The sequence below is a fragment of the Delphinus delphis genome, chromosome 18 (assembly GCF_949987515.2).
Source record: "Delphinus delphis chromosome 18, mDelDel1.2, whole genome shotgun sequence".
Classification (NCBI taxonomy): Eukaryota; Metazoa; Chordata; class Mammalia; order Artiodactyla; family Delphinidae; genus Delphinus; species Delphinus delphis.
This window is the reverse complement of record NC_082700.1, coordinates 44973195-44991558: the sequence shown is the minus strand read 5'-3', so window position 1 is coordinate 44991558 and position 18364 is coordinate 44973195. Positions and strand designations below refer to the sequence as shown.

The 18364-nt window shown below is 32.8% G+C and overlaps 1 protein-coding gene across 1 annotated transcript in view; it reads left to right on the top strand.

Annotated features, from left to right (window-relative positions):
- DACH1 (dachshund family transcription factor 1) overlaps nt 1–18107 on the top strand; it is a 414702-nt gene extending 396595 nt beyond the window's left edge. Inside the window, exon 11 of the mRNA XM_059995618.1 lies at nt 14697–18107. Within this exon, the coding sequence (XP_059851601.1) occupies nt 14697–14734 (38 nt within the window). The 3' untranslated portion in view covers nt 14735–18107. The remainder of the gene's footprint in view (nt 1–14696) is intronic.
- The last annotated feature ends 257 nt before the right edge of the window (nt 18108–18364 follow it).

Sequence of the window (18364 nt, the reverse complement as noted above, 5' to 3'; positions counted from 1 at the left end):
AAAAGTTAAACTAGCACTTAACTTTAATACTAGTGTAGTTTTTGAGTTTTTTAACATATAATCTGCTGTAACTAATTCATCTTAACAAATGGTTAATACTTAAGTGCTGGGGCCAGAAAAAATGCAAAAGACATGGTATCTTTCCTAAATAATTCATACTCTCACGAGATACAGAGAAACATAAATAATTCTAATAAAATACATATTGAGTTAATTCCTATTGATAAAGCTGTGGGTGTCAAGGTGTTGTTCAGGGATGGTAAGAACTATAAGTCAAATTTTACTTATATAAAAATATGAAATATTTATACATTTAAATTTTTATATGAAACAGGAATAATTTTAACATTAAAATATGGCTATATCATGTGTCTACATTCCCTTTATTTAAAAAATAACATACTCTATAAACCTTTTAGGTAGCCAAACTTTGAAGTTTTTCCAGTGTAATTCATTTTTATATTTGTTGTTTATAAGAACTCACTAGTATACTATTGGGAACATACATGTTCCAAGGCATAAAATCAATTTAATAGATTAAATCTGAAATTTAGAAAACTTGATTTTTTTCTCAAAAGCTATAACAGATCTATTGTTCTCTCTTAATGAATAACACTTTGATCTACTGCTTCTGAAATGTAAACAAAGTACATTCAGAACACAAACAAAGCAATTGATTCCAATTACATGATTGGTGAAGATTCATTTAAGTCTACATATGTAAGTCTAAATCTCTGAGAAGCCATATTATTGATATATTTTATATAATTTTTGCAAACAAGAGAAATAAATATTATGGCTGCTTCTGAGTATGGCTTTAAACAGATTCCTAAATAATATTTATTAAAATGGAAACCTGGTTCCCCTTGTTTTACATCTGAAATAAATATACTAAATCCTAAATACAATATAAACATTGTATAGGAGGAGTTGATAAAGAGTAAGAAGTGAAGAATGTAATGTATTCACAAATGAAGTAATGAAGATCCAAATTATGGTGGTGGGCAAAAAATAAATAGGAAGGTGCATTTGAAATGCAAGGGGAATCAAACTGCAGGGATTAGAAAATAGTGGTTGGTAATTTGAAATAGGTAATCTGGGAAAGAGATCCAGGCTAGAGTACAGGATGATGAGTTTGCCTTCCTGCTACTGGTTTTGATGTGACAACTGGGCTTTTAGATAAGAGTTGAAGAGTATCCATCTAGGTAGACATAGAGCTGGCACTTGAATGTGAGGCGATTTCAATGTAAAGTCTAGACAAGAGACACATCTTTGGGCACCATTAAAGTCTTATGGAGAAAATATAGAATCTTTTTGCATAATGTTGATATTGCCATTCTTCTGAAAAGGCCAGAGTATCAAGCCACCCTCCCTCCACCCCAAGAAAAGATTATGATAAGTAACAAATGCAACATTGGGAAGCAAAGTATGTTCAAATGGTTATGAGTTAACAGATTTCTCTCACTTTGCACCATCCTTATTTGTGATGAATAACCTAATACATATTTTTTTAAATAGAGAAAAGATAATGTAGCTTTTTTTATGGCAGTTAGAAAGGATGGATTACTCAGCCTTGAATTTTGTCCATTAAAGTGAGTGTAATAAAACTGGAACCAAAAAATTTACAGTGCTATATTATATACATAAAATTAGAATAAAGAAGGCTAAAAATACATAGTGGTATATTAGATAATTCATATTTTGACTTAGTTATTTTGCATCTTTGTTGGTTCTGCAGATTTTACCTATGACAAACTGTCAGTTCAACTTTGCATTAAGAGACATGTATTTTTCATGATATTGTTTCGTATGGTCCTTTCAAGTAATCAAACTGCATTGAATAGAGTCATAAAAAAATGCAGCAATCATTTACTCTCATTGTTAGCTTTTCCCTCTAATGCACTGATATTCTTTGCAATCATTTGAACAGTATAATGCACTCTTATTTTGATGAAGGGAAAGTAAAAATTACACTTATTTTTTTAGACTTGGTAAGTAAAGAAAAAGTGCTCATATAATAGTGTTCTGAATTATCACAACAAGTTTGTGATCTGCCAAAATAGTACTAGTCTTATTTTAAGCTTTAGGAGCACCATGATTTTTCAATACATAAGGCATTTGGTAATAGAGTCATCAAGAGTCTGGTTAGAGTTACAGCATTTAGAGAATCCTCATCTGAGTACTGAACTCCTAAACAGGACCTGTTAAAGAAGCCTGATAAAGTAGTGAACTCCTCATTCAGACACCATGATGCTATCTATCAAAGACTGGATGAGAAAAGGCAAGGTTTATTATCCAAGACTTACAACTTAATATTTTTATGCTGTACAAGTAAGTTACCTTAAAAAGAGGTGGAACTGAAGTCCAACTGAAATGAATCAGGGTTATTAAGATAAAATAAGCATTCCTGGTTGAACAATTTGGTATTGTCCAAGTGCAACTGAGAAATAGCCCTAAATTAAGAGTAGTGTATAGTCCCTATGGTAGGAAAATAAAGATTTTATTATAAAGTAGTTTTGACATAATCCTAGATGAGTTCCTTAAATTCATAATGTTTCTTGAAATCTAACCTTAATTCAGTATATAATGATCTACATGGTGATAAAACTTAATTTATTCATGTCACAATTGCTAGCGATGGGAGAATAAGGCAATACTGACAGTAACCACAGCCACAAGCTACTAATTTTAATGGAAATAGTGGCCTATATTACAATGACCCAGGGAAGAATTTCAAAATTGGCCTGAAACATATATATATCAGCATTTATCTTCCTTCTAAATATATGCACATTTATTATACTTAAGATGTTTATTTGTATAATTTTTGTGTTTATTTTTTGAAATTGTATTAAAGAAATTTGGCAATCTCATGGGATTTAATATATGCTGAAAACTAATTGGAACTTAAACATAAATTGTAAGTAAGTCTAGAGTGTTCAGATGTTTCCTGAAATTCTTTGTGTATACAGAGACAGAAAATTTATAAAATGCCAAATTGTCTATTAGCATTGCATATTTTTGTGATAGCACATTTTGTCTTTTTTTTATTACTTTCCATTTTAGAAAGCATTTAGTGTCTTACATTTATTATTGTTTGTGACTGTTTTGTTGATATTTTCCTGATCGATTTGCAAAGAATTATGTTTGTTTCCTTGGAAAACATGCAGTATAATAATATTGCTTCAAATATTGCAAGATACCAGATTTAACCAAAACTGAACTTAGCCAGTCACCACTACTGAACCAAAGATTCTGAAAAACATTACAAAGATTGTCTGATCTCTAGGTGGCTTTAATAGAGAGTCTAGAATTTTTTTTTCCTTCTCTTTCTTTTCTTTTTTGATAGCTCATTAAATTGTAACAATTCCAGCAGTATGGAGCTATAATATTTCCTAGGATGGTTACTTCTGTCACATTGGATCAAGTGATTTGATGATACAGTCATTATTCTGAAACAAGTTTAATATAAGGATTAGACTACTGAAAGTTACTGTCTTTAATTCTGAGAAGGTCACCATATATCGTGAAATAAGATCATCAATCTGTAAGGAATATCTATGTTTTATTCCTGATAGAATCAAAGTACCCTAAGGTAATACAAATAATTTCCACTTCCACAAAAATATATATATATTTTTAAAGAGCAAAACAAATCCTTTACAATTGTGAAAATAAATATTCTGTGATTTAAAATAACTTATTCCATTAGTAGCAAACCAGAGAGGTTTTTAAAATTTATTTTGATATAGTAAGACAAGAAATATTGTACTGGGAATTATGCAACTTGGTTTTGCTGTTTCTGTGAAATGCAGGCAGACTTCCAGGAGCACTCACAGGCAGCATTTGGCTTGGTGAGTTCCACAAGATGCAGAGTTGGGTTATCAATCTTTTCTGTGTTCTAAAAGAAAGCAAACTAAGATATACTAAAACACTGTAAGTCACAAGAACTGAAATATTTACCTGTGACATTGACCAGCACATCTTTCTTATAAAAGAAGGAGTATTTATTATATATTGTGGCACAACAAACTACTTTGAAACTTCATGGTTTACATCATTTATTACCTCACAGCTTCTGTATGTGAGGAATCTGGGAGTAGCTTAGCTGGGTCCTATGCTTCAGGTCTCTCTCAAGCTGCAAAAAAGTTTTGGCTGGGGCTGCAGTCATCTCTAGACTCAACTGAGTCAGGCTGTACTTCCAAGCTCAGTCATATGGCTGTTGGCATGCCTCACGTCCTCAAGGGTTTTGTACTGAGGGTCCCAGGTCCTTGCTGGCTATTAGCCAGAAGCCATCATCAGTTCCTTGTCACCTGGACCCTTCCTAGGGCAACTCAGTACATGGTAACCTACTTCATCTGATCAAGCAAGTGAAAAGATCCAGAGAAAGAGTGTCTGCCAGCAGAAAGTCACAGTTTTTTATAGTCTCATCTTGGAAGTGACTTTTCATCACTTTTGCCATATTCTCTTCATTAGAAGCAAGTCACTAGATAAAGCCCACACTTAAAGGGGAGAGGTATCTCACAAGGATGTGACTGCCAGGTAGCAGGGGGCATTGCTAACCATCTTAGAGGATTCCTACCATACAGAGCTATGCAAAAAATAAAATTGTCAAGTTACCTGGTGAGAATGGGATCGGACCAATGAGTATTATATAATTCAAATATTTTATAAGTTCAGGAATGTACGTATAGGTAGACCAGATGTCCACATCAGTCTTTGATGGAAACCTTATCCCTGGTTCATGTTTTAATGGGTATTTGCCAAAACTTGCCTGATCAACTCTGTTTGACAAACACTCAACTGATTCTTATATTCTTTCTTTAGATATGATAATTCTGTCAACACAGTTTCTTGTCTGTTTGATAATCTGTCTCTTTAATCTGTCTCTGCACATCTCTGAACTGATCCCTTATGTATTAGTTTTAGAGTTTAGTGCACAGAGAACTATCTTATTTAAGAGTTCTTGTATAGCATGTTAGTGTTCTCACCCACATGTGGTCTAAATACTTGATTCCATTGGATGAGATGTTAAGAAAAGCTATTCCCCACAAAAGTGCCATTTCTTTAGTTAAAAACAATTCTCATATTTACTGAAAACATTTGAGAGCTTTCATTGAAGTTTGACATTTGTTAAGTTTAGCACTAGACCAGAATTTTGGTTCAGCATTGTATAAATGTTAAATCAAGCTCTAGGTATTTAGAACTTTATTCATTCACAATTACTTCTCTAAACAAATATAATTTTATTAAAATTGCTGTATTAGTCATGCTATAAAAAATAGAGAAACATAAAAATGCTAAACTTTTAAAAGAAAAGTTCTGCCAAACTTAAAAGAAAATAACTAGGCTCTGATAAGAACTGCCCTTCTAATTGCCACCTTTGGTTTGTTCTCAAGAGATAACACATACATTTTTTTCTGAAAACTCAATTTATTCACTGCAGATTTTGCTTGTTTCTTGCAGTTCTAAAGGATACAGATGCTTGATTTGAAAGATCCTTGTTTCTCTTCTCTGCAGTATCTTATTTTTATCAAATAAGTCATCACTTTTTTATGCTCCATTTTTATTAAGCTTAGTAGACAATTTTTCCATCATCACTAAGGTTCAGATATACCCTCAAATGATTTCCTTCCATCCCTGTGTCTTAGTGTTTGTTCTCCCAGAAATGAATAGAAGAATGGAGAAAGTAATAAGAGATTCCATTGTGCTTCTCTTTGCTGAAGTTGGGAGGTCTCACCTTCTAATCAGGACAAGGTAACCTAAGTGCAAAGTACCCCATTCTCACTTGATGGTACATTAGCCTCTCTGATGAATTCTCACGTCTTACTAATGAATACTTGATTAGAACACACACAAAAAAATACTTTAGCATAGTAGACCTAGCAGCAATATAATTTTTCTTTGTTTTAGAAATAAAACAAAACTTTAACAATGTCTGCTTTTTGTTTTTGTTTCTCATAAACTTTTAAAAGATAACCTGTGCTTCAAACAGCTAAACAGAACAATATTTCTTTATACCAACAAGTGCACATTAGCATACACAGCCCTCACTAACTAACAAGTAATACAGTTAGGTAGACTTCATAAACTTTACAATTGTAAATTTACCATTCAAACATAATGGACCAAGAGACCAGAATCCAGCTTATATGCATACCCTCAGTCCACTAAGTTTCATGAATCTGAACCTGGTTTTTCTGAAGAACTCTATTAAGAAAATCACTAAGCATCATCTTACTATCTAATACTTGAATAGGACTTCTCAAAACCTTGCTCCTAAGCAGAAAACATATTTACCATGAGAATACTTCCCATATAATCAGTGAAAAAGTGTATGTGGATAGTGGACAGCGTAAACCTTCAACTAGTTATGAATAAATACCTGATATTGGTGATGTATTAAAATTTCGTTTCACTTAGGCAAACTGTTTTATTTGTTAAATTTACATTTGAAAAAGTTGTACTTATAGAAAAGTTCAAAAATATTAAAACTCTTATAAGCATTTTACGATGATTCATTTATTGTTAATGTTTTGTTCCATGTACTTTATAATTTTCTCTATCTGCGTAGTATTTTCTGAAGTATTTGAGAGTGAGATGTATAAATCATGGTTCTTTACCTGTTATATTTACGCAGACGTATTTCACAGGGTACTTATTAAAAATAAGGATGTTCTCTCATACATAAACACAGCATATTTATCAGCCCAGTAAATATTTCATTGACACAGTACTTTTATTCAAACTGACATTGAAATTCTAATTTTGTCATTTGACCCAATCATGTCCTTTATAACATTTATAACCTTCCTGAATCCAAATTAGGATCACATTATATTAAGTTGTAATTTCTCTTTAGTCTTTTTGATCTTGTGCATTTTCTTGGCCTTTTAAAAAAATTGTAAAATTGACTTTTTTGAAACAAAGTCTTAAGAGAATGTTTCTTATTTTGCATTTGATGTTTCCTCATGATTAGATCAGGTTGTGTATTCTAAGCCAGTATACTACCCAAGTGACGTTGTGTTCTTTTCAAGGTATAATATCCAAAGGTGCATAATATCCATCCCTCATTTTGTAATGTTACTTTGATAGTTCCTTCTGTATGTATTTATTGAGCACTTGCCAGGTTCCAGGCAATGTTCAAGGTGCTAGAAATACACAAAGTCATATGGTATGTTACCTACTCTTAAAGAGATTATAGCTAGACTTTAATCAATTTCTCTAAGATAGCAAAGCTGTACAAGTATTGGCATAGTGAAAACAACTTAGGAGAGGACAAGAGTTTGGATCCTATGACAAGTGTTGTAACAACACTTAGGTCCTAGTAATACAATGTATGGAATCCAAACCCTATCTGCATGAGTATAGGCTGATCATTCACAACTAAAACATTTTGTCAGAGGGCTAATTTTTTAACATGAAGTATAGACTTGCCTGTTCCCTGTTGAATAGACAAGCAGTAGATAGTTGATGATGTTTTAAAAATCAAATTTGCTTGGTTGTAATCATGGAGATATGGTTTTAAGAACATTAAGTTCTTAAATAGATATCAGTTCATAGAACCACAGGGTCTAGATTTCTACCCCAATTGGGGAATATCCTTGAGTTACAGAATAAAAGATATTTAATACCCACTAAACCAAAATTATCTTAACCTTTGATAGTAAATTCCTCTTTGCCCACAGAGAGCATCAACATCATAGTTGAGCCTGAAGTTCAGGCAAAGGGACTCTTTAAGATACTGACAACAAGAATGTTTTTTTTTTTTTTTTTTTTTTTTTTTTGCGGTACGCGGGCCTCTCACTGTTGTGGCCTCTCCCGTTGCGGAGCGGCCATGGCTCACGGGCCCAGCCGCTCCGCAGCATATGGGATCCTCCCGGACCGGGGCACGAACCCGCGTCCCCTGCATTGGCAGGCGGACTCTCAACCACTGCGCCACCAGGGAAGCCCTGGAAAATGTATTTTGCCCAGGGCTGGAGTTGGCGAAATAACTCCAAGCTGGCTAAGATTAACCATAGCCATCTGCATATCTTCAAATGCCTTCTCTCCACGTTCTTCAGCTCAGCTTTCATTACTGGTTTGTCTGTTTAGTTTCCCATTTTAAAAGAATGTGTGATTAGATCAGGCTGCCCAGTGATGATTCCTTCTAGCTTCCCAAGAACTAAAGTCTGGTTCCACCTGTTCCAATTTGTCAAATTGTCAAAGTTCAGGTCTCTCCCCTATTAGTGTGCTTACCTAGAGTCTAATACAAAGTTTCTTCTCATGTAAAGGACAGGGATTCACTTTCATTATTTTTGTCTAAAAATGTGGTTATCTTTTAACCTATATATCATAACTTTAGATAATCCTCTGTTCTCAGACATGTTTTAAACTAGACTATGTTCTCTCATGTACTTTCTTCTCTGAAGAAAACTGAAAAATATTTAAAAGCAGTTCTCAATTATAAAACTATTTTTGTTTGCAATATTAGCTGCAGTCAAGAGCTTTACTTCATACTAGCCTTGTAATAAACATATTATCTACTCTGATTTCAAATGAGCTGGGCCATGTTGGTCTACTGAGTAATCCATTATCTACTGCTTGTACTAGTATGTTTGGCTTGTATAGACAGAATAACTTGGTGTGCCTTCTTACACATAGTCCGTGCCCACTCTCTAGAATGGCACTGGGTGCTTATAGAGAAAGCATTCAAAAGGGATCTGGGATTCAGTCCTCTCTCACTTTGACCCAGCTCTGTGGGCCTCAGGTTCTGCAGCTATCACCCTGAAATACCTAAATCTTTTGCAACTTTTTCAGTTTTTACTTTTTCATTATATTTGAACACAACCTTGACTATAACTTCTGGAAATCACTGATACTGTTATTATCTGCATTTCATGAGAAGAAATGATATTTACCCAGTATTCTCTTGTAAAAGAGCTTGTGCTGAACATCAATCTCTCTTAAAATATTTCTCATGTTAAATGTAGACTTTGTGTCTCTGCTTCTTTGCCTCAGCAGTAGCAGAATGTTCTTACTCTAAATATAAAATTATAAAAAAAGCAAGAAACAATATTTTCTTTAATTAGCTTCTTCCTTTAGGGGTTTTAGAAGAAGGGTTATGACTTGACAAAGATCCTTCCCATCTGTTCCTGTTTGTTTGCTTTTATTTTGACTTCCTTTTGTTGTCTTATCAAATATCACATGAATCATTAACATTTGTTTTCATCACTTGTTTTGGTTTCCCTTACTTTTTATGATTAAGACATTCTGTTGAGAGAAGCTCAGGGTTACTATATTTCATATTGACCTAATATTATTTATGTAAATATTAAACTTTCTAGATGTATGATCTTACATGTTTGCCCTCTGTTATGTTCATATTTTCCTCAGCTCTGGAGGGGTGAGATAAGGGCACATGCAACTGTTTTGTGAAAGCAGCAAACTTCATTAGATTACAGGTGTCTGGATATACGTTTTGAACAAATAGATGCCATTTTTAATAAAACTACTTTCTAACAGGAAATGTAATTTATTACGCCCTTTGTGCTAAAGGCAAGTAAAAGATCCTTGTGGATGTTTTTGCAAGGGAGTTCTATTCAAAACTGGAATATATACCTATTTGCCTACTGAGTAATACTTTTCAGTAACATACTCCCTTGTTAATGATTCCACTTAGTTTTCATACAATGAAAGCATTGGATTTCTGGTGTCAAGTAATTTGAAATGATTCCAATTTGTATGCCATCTTCTAATATAAAATCTCATCATATATTGTGATTGTTATTGAACAAACATCATTAGTTTTTTAAAGTAAATGATAAAGCTATTCAATACTTTAGTTTTATATATGGAATAAAAGCTAAATTATATATCTGTCTATATGCATTAGATGTTACAAATAACTACACATAAGAGTAGCTGCAAAAACATTAAATCAGTGTATACATATAACTGAATCACTTTGCTGTACACCTGAAACTAACACAACATTGTAAATCAACTATATTCTAATATAAAATAAAAATTAAATTTAAAACAGAACAAACTTAATTCATGAATACAAAACAGAACTGGAAATTTTGTGACATTCTCCATTTCTCCCTCCTCATCCACAGCTAACAAATAACTGATAGAATCTTTATATTTAATGGTCTGAGCTGAAGATTTCAACTTTAATGTTAAAACCTGAGATTCATTTTTATCGAGAGTTTAAAATTTTTTCTTTAACTCATCTGTAGATCCAAATCTGCATAATAACAGTAAGCAGCATACAAAAATTCACACCTGCAATAAACTATTCAGTGACCTAGATACTTTCTTATACACCAAATTAGAGCTGTAAACATCAAATCACAATGAACTCTGGAACTATTAGGAATTTGTAATCTAAATAGCTTCACTCAGTGCCTACTCCCACATGCTTTTAATTAGAAGAGACTTTTTAATTAAGTACTCCCATGCACAAAGTGTCACTTGATGATTTTTTTCATATCAACCTCCCTTACGAAAGCAAATAATCATTGTGTCAACGGAAGATATTTTCTCTGAAACCAAACTATAAGAATTTTAGTTCTGATTTCAAGTTGTTCAGTTGAGGCTCTGCATACTAAAAGAAAACCTCTGTTTTCTGAGAAAATGGTGAGGGACAGATTCACAAAGCAAGGAGGCTGATGGTACCAAGGTATCCAAGAGTCAGTCCCTTACCTCTGCAAATCAGAGACAGGGTATTTCCTCCAGTGATCTTGCAATTGCTTATTAGAGGAAGTGACAGAATAGATTTGGGTTCACACAAATATCTAATCACTGCACTTCCATTCACTAGCTCTTTGAAAATGTGCCAGATAACTTAACATTTTTGAGCCTTAATATCCTATTTGTAAAAGGCACTAAGAATACCTATTTTTTTGAGTTGTTGAGAAGTTTAGATTTAAAATCTATAAAGTGCCCTGAACACAATAGGTGCTCAGAAAATATTAGCTATACTGTTGGTAATCATTATTGCCTTTATTGCCAGTTTACTTGATCTTAAAAAAGTTCTCATCCGTTTGAGATATCAAGGAATGATTGTTTCATAAACACTGCTCAGCATCAGGAAAACATATTTTTCTGTGGCCAACAAATGCAGAAATAAAGACAATATAGGAAATGGTGAGTAGGTGTGAGATTATCTAGTTAGAAGGGAAGTATAATGCACAAAGGGCAGCCATTAAAACAAAACATGAATAAGCCTCTGAGTTTCCAGATGCAAACAACACACCTCTGAATAATGAAGTCTTAGCCATGAAAATACTCAGGGATTCCAATAATCTCCATCCTGCGCTTGTTTTTACGGGGCCTTCTCTAGGACTCCATCATGTTGCCTGCTGTTTGAAGAGTTGGGGAAGGAAAGATTATTGGCACCATTATTACATAACGTAAAAAAACATGGCACAGTTTGAATTATGGGCCCATGTATTCTTCCTATCACCCTTGCCATTCAGCTTGCTGTCCGGTGGTTTGTTATCAGAAGCCTGAGATAAACCTACAGTCCCATAACTCAGAAGCCTGCTGGTAGCTCTCTGGGTACATCCATATGTGGTTATTTGCTGCGGGTTGGCGGGCCAATATAACTTCTCTGGACCAACATAAAATTACTTTAAACCTTTTTTTTCTTACAGACTTTGAATTATCCATAAGTATGTTTTAATAAAGATGACAAAATTATATGGTAGAATTGCCTTGAAAGTTAGGCTCCATAGACAAAGGGAGAGGGAGTTACTCTCTAGGGTCTGTCTATGCCTGGTATGTTTCTGTTTCCAGGTAATTCTAAGGCAGATAATCTCTGATGTGTAAGTATTATTTAATCATGGAAATGCCTTAACTATAGCAGTTTGGATCTATTTTATAGCTGGCATCTTTAATGCTTGATGCTTTTGTCCATCTGTTAGGAACATTAGTCAAAAATTTAAAGAGACATTTATTAAAAGTAGATTATTATAGTAGATCAAGTACTGAGCACATAAATACAATGTATATAATTTTTATAAACATGCTTTGTATATGATCTAAAGGATCTTATAAAATAATTATTCATGCTATAATTTTAATTACTATATTTTTATTTTAAAATTTAGTTTCAGACAGACTTTAAAATTTCTAACATGCTAAAGGGAATTATTTTTAATACATAAGCATAAGTAATTGATTTCTCTGAAAGTTTAACATTTGAGACTGCATTAAAACTTTTAAGGCAAGCATCATGCTGAAGCACTCTCCTTCTGATACTGATGGGAAAAGAAATATGGCTGCTGCTTTTGTGGGTCTCGCCATGTAAGAAGCTTCCCATACGTAACTTCAAAGTGAGACAAAGTGCTATGGAGTTAATTCTTAGGGTGCTTGTGTTGGAGAGTAAATAGGAGACTCTATATAGAGAAGTTTAATAGATGGGAGCAACAATGTAAGTGGGGAAGGAGGAGGTACTTATCTTGAGGCATTAGAAGGAATAACAGGCCTGAATACTCCAAAGCAGTGCAGAGCTTGGTGTGCCATATGTAGAATGGCACACCATTCTATGAAAAGGAGAGCCAGGGTCACTGACTGAGGGAGAGGGGTAACATATAAGGTTAGAGAAGAAAGTCAGTAGCAAATTACATAGCACTTGGGTGAAGAATTTGGCTAGTGGACCTTTTAAAACAATGATTCATACTTAATGAATAATTTCTATATATCCATTCTTTGCTACTACATTCCTTCTACTTAATACGCTACAGACATCACAGAAGATTAGAAAACAATTTTTCAAAACTTTAATTTTTTTCTTTAACAACCTTTTTTTTTTTTTTGGCCGTGCCCTGTGGCTTGTGGAATCTTAGTTCTGCGACCAGGGATCGAACCTGGGCCCCCAGCAGTGGAAGCGAGGAGTTCTAACCACTGGACCACCAGCAAATCCCATAATTTTTTTTTCATTAATGTACCAAGATTCTTTAAAACTCCATAGAATGAAATGTTAATCTTGAGAAAATAATTTCTTTTCCACAAGTATTTTGAAGGACTTCACTGAATAAAATTTAAATTTAGGGGAAATTGAGAATGTTTCTCTCCGCCCGTCTAATGCTAGGAAACGTTGTCTATTTAAAAAAAAAAATAAGAATGAGAATGATATCCTCAACTTAAGTGAATACATGATAGAAATATTGAGATAATTGGAAGGAGAGAGAAGTAGGGATAAATTAAATAAGGACTAAAAATTAGAAAATTTTGGTTAAAAGCATCAGTGTTCTACCTCTTTGGTTATTTCTATGACTAAATTTTAAAACAATTTAGTTGTTTTTCTTAATAAAACATTAAGATCAAAATTATCTTTTAATAGGTCCAGTTTTTAGCCACATGATACTAAGAATATGAAAGAAAAGTTTCAGTTTATTTTTATAATATTAGTTTATTAGGTTTATTTATCTACTTTGTATAAATCACATGAAAGCTATATCTGATTTATTCATTCATTCGTTCATTCAAACACATTTTATTGAACATATACTGGGTGCTTAGACTGTATTAATAAGCCAAACAGCATTCCATAACATCCTGGAAGTAATAGTCCAACTGTACAAACGACGCTAAGCTAAAACATGTTGTAGGAATATAAAACTTAGGCACACCAATATTTCTGTGAAGTAGAAAAATAGTTTAACATTGGTTTTAAGCTCCTTACTAATTACTGTATCTACCACAGATTATGTATAAGCACTCAATTAGCTTACCGTTGAAGGTGAAATCTGCAAATATTTAGACTCTCTATTTCCTAAATTTACTGTAGGCTATTTCTATTTCCTTATGCTTTAATTCTTGAAGCTATCAGACATTTTGCAAACATTTACATTACAATATACATTTAAAAAAATTTTGGAAAACTTTACTTTTCTGATTACCTTCTACTGTAGATATTAAAACGTGAAATTTAAACAGATTTTGTACAAATATTTCCAAGGTTTAGACCACACCACAAAGTGGACAGTTGGGAGAGTGTTATATTTGGGAAACAGGCTTATGTTTTGTTTTGTTTGTCCTCTGGATTTTTAATTCCTTATTTTTGCTTCATTCAAGTGGGTTTATTGAAGATTTGATTTACTTTTCTTTTTCACATAGCTGTGTGTTTCTCAATAGGTAAAAGCTGAGTAATATATTAATATTTAATTGTTCATTTAATCTCACTTCAAGGTGGAAAGGCTATAGTTCATTGATATTGATGAAATAACCCAAGTGGCTTTCACATAAATAGCAACAAATGTGCACAACTGTTACATTACACGGTATATTTAACAACACCTCTAAGAAGTAAGATGGGAGCTCAGTCTTTCCTGATGGAGATATATCTGAGTGCATTCAAAGAAAATTTGGTTCTGCAAGCTTGGAGGAAGTAATTGTCATTCAACAGAAATCAACTAGCTTTGCATATCAGTAAAACACATACACACACTCTTATCTATTTTCTGAGTGCTCTGTACTGATATCAAATATATATTTATGAGAACTAGAAACGTTGTATTCTTTTCAGTCACTTCAATTCAATGTAACTATGAAATTAACTTTGAGAATATGTGAAAAATGTTACTTCCTACATAAGTGAAGATAGAATAAAACCCACAAATTTTATATCAGGCTATGTAGTTTTTATATTCACATTTGTCCCCCAGATGTCATATAAGTAATTATTTTTTGTTGTTCATTTTTAGATGGAAGACTGTACTTGAAAACTACTGTCATGTACTGAATCTTTCCTGTTGAAGAAGTCCATGTTATAGTAAAGAACTTTGCAGTCAGACATTCGTCATTGGAAAGTTTGGGAAAAAAATAAAGTCCTTTTAAGGGAACTTCCTCAATTTTGTGTATTAATGTTCTTTAAAAGTTTAAGTATTCTACAAAAAAAAAAAAGTTTCCTTCATTGATTTTCACCTGTGGTTCATACCAGAGACCTGAGAATGTTTGTAAATGTACAAGTATCAAACTTCTTACAGTTAATAATTGCAACTTTGCTGCTGGACACTTGTATATGGAGTCAAAGGCAGGTCTCAATAAGACCTAGCTTTGTTTTTTTAATGGAATGAACCATTTTCCTCTTCTGAAAATTCTGTATCTGAGCACATCAAGAGACGTTTGTAGCACTGGTCACCCAGACTTACAGAATTATGTCCTCCAGAAACCAGCAAGAACACTTGGAAATGAACTTGTAGGGGACAGAGAGGATTCCTAAAAAGTCAATAAATCAAAGAGTAATATTCTGTTACATTCTATTTTAAACTCTCTAATTGTGGGTTTTCTCCTGAAGATTTTTGTTCATGTACTTTCCAAAAGACCAACAAATGGATATTGACAACAACCCCGTGAAATAACATTTTGCATACCTGAAAAGAAGCATTGGAGATAAGCCAAAAAGTTTCACCGAAGGTCTTTTTTCCTTAAAAATATATAAACGTAACATGTTTTCATTCCAAACTGGTAGTGGTATATAGAATTTAAAATGATCATTATGCTTCTTCTTCAAACTGTTGGTCACATGTACAGTATATAAACATAAAACATACAAGGAAGGTATTATGTATGCAGTAGTATACTAGAGTTTAGGAAAATGAAAATTTTAGAAAATACGTTTTGTCACCCTGTTGGTCAGAAAGACACCTTTCTGGTTTTAACGCATGCAGGCATGTAAATATTTGTCTGGAGTCACAGTATTAATGAATGAGATCTTAAGCATCTGGTGACATCAGAACTCTGTGTCAGCCACTTTTATTTGTATATTGAACCCTAGTTAGTGCCCCAAACTGCACTATTGAGAATGGACTGTGGCTGAACAGTAAATCAAAACACCAGAAATATTTTTATATGTTAATGTCATATTATGTTAATGTTGCTGAAAGACAAAACCTAACAAACCCTTGATCCTTGATGTATCAGTCCAATACCATGTAGCGCTGAGTGATAAAGTTAAAATGTGTTGTGCTTCCCACCCTGGTCAGAGGGAAGGGTGCCTATGTGTTATTTTCACTGTCTTTTTGAAAGTTACAGTATGTGTTTTCACTTTTGTGCAGATAACTGGAAGTCAAGCTACGAACAGTGCTTATTACATGCTGAAGTTACCTTCTCTTTGTTTTTACATATTTGGAGTTACACCTTTAAAGACTGATACGTGAATCAGTATTGTTGCTGGACATTTTATGATTTTGCTGTCATCTTACAATTTTATGATCATAACATTATTTATTACCATAAATAGCAAAATCTTAAATGACCAAGAAAACTAGCTTAAAAATGTTTAAAGATAGTTCTCATTGGGTATTAATGATTTGAAAAGAAATTAACATTATAGATACACTGGCACTAAGCTTCTATAGTTTTTTAGGTCTTCCTTGCAATACTGGAACATATTTCTTTTGTGTAGCTCGCTATTAACCAGCTAAGACCATTTTTAATGCAATAAAAAGGTTATATATACAGTTCCTATTTTTAGCTTGCTTAAAAGGGAGCAATATTTTTATTTAAAACACTGTTAGTAAATGCTTTGTAGAAACTTGGTTTTCTAAGCATAGTTCTTCCATAACCTTCTTTTGTTATTTGAGCACAAGAGATTCTATTCCTTGTTGTATGTATCTCTTGTTTTTCCCTGTATGCAGTCTTTAAAGGATTACAACACTTAAAACAGAGGAACTTGTGGCAAGCTTTTGAATCATACATTTTTTGAAAGTTTTTTTAAAAGCATACAACTTCCATAAGTAGTAAAATCAGCCATTGCTCCGCTTCTTGCATAGAGTCACCTGTTAAGTAGGTTAAATAGTTTTAAAATACATACTTTCCAGACCTTTGAGAATGTTTTAGTGTTTGGTTTGCTATAAAAGGAAATTTTAGCAAGGATTAAAGAAAAAAGCTATCAGCTATATGCTATGAGAGAATCTTACTAACATGTTGTAAATATTGCAAGTCATGAAATGTTATTTTAAGTCTGTAACTTAAGTTTTTTTCCCCTTTATTAGTTATACAGGTTGGTTTAAAATTTGTTTTTTGGTTTAAACAAGTAAAATTGTGCCCATTTTATGGTTTCCATGCTTTTGTAATCCTAAAATTATTAATGTCTGGTTGTTCTATATTATAACCACATTTGCGCTCTATGCAAGCCCTTGGAACAGAACATACTCATCTTCATGTAGGACCTATGAAAATTGTCTATTTTTATCTATATATTTAAAGTTTTCTAAAAATGATAAAAGGTTATTACGAATTTTGTTGTACAAAATCTGTACAAAAATCTGTTTTTACATCATAATGCAAGAATTGGAAATTTTTCTATGGTAGCCTAGTTCTTGAGCCTGGTTTCAATGTGAGAACCACGTTTACTGTTATTGTATTTAATTTTCTTTTTCTTTTCAACAATCTCCTAATAAAACTGTCTGAAATCTCCCTGTGACTTTATTTACAGTTCTTCTTTATTAAATTTTGTGAAATGCATAGCATTGAAGGAATATTCACTTTCTAATGGGAGGCATCTCAAAACAACATAAGTCAGCTCTTTACAATATGAAGGGAACAATGCTCAATGATTTTATTTAACATGCAACTGCTTCTATCTCTAATATGAATCACTGTGGTGAAAAACATCATAAAAGCACACTCTGTAGTTATTGTTTAACAAGCAGATTTTCCATATTTTGTTTCTTGCCAGCTAAGCAAACTGCCCACATATACATGATTTATTTATGTACATTTCTCAGTTTATGAAGCTGTTATTTGTACCTTTTTCCTTTATATTCTTATATTCCCATGATTCTTATTTCACAAAGCTTTGTGCTGAATAATGTAAAGTAGACATGTTGATGGAACAAAATATATTATTCCCATATCTATAAGAGTGTAGATTTGTAACTCTAACTCAGTGTTTTGCTTTCAGTCTCTATCATTGGAAAAAAATGCCTTTAGAAACTTTGCAATTCCTATAGCCTTTAATAATATATAAATGTTTTTATCAATCCACAATGCAGCACTCAAAGAAATACTGGGTTACTATCTCTGTGAATACTCTAAACATTCCCAAAAGAATGGAAAATGAATTTTTTTCTGTCTAAAGAGATTATTTCAATGAATTAACAAATTATGATTTATCCCTAATAAAACCTCAAATGTTTATATGACCATTACAAACACATTTTTGTCTTCTGTCCTCATATGTTTTTGTCAGTTAAGACTTGTACTAGAACATCATACAGCCTCTGGATGTTAGTGGCATTTGGTGATGATTTAAGGTTTCTCCCCATGTGTTTTTATTGGCATTAGCAAATTTACAATATGACAAAAGTTATTTATTACTAGAGAAGAGTAAATTATAAATAAAAGTTACATGGATTGCATTTTGACA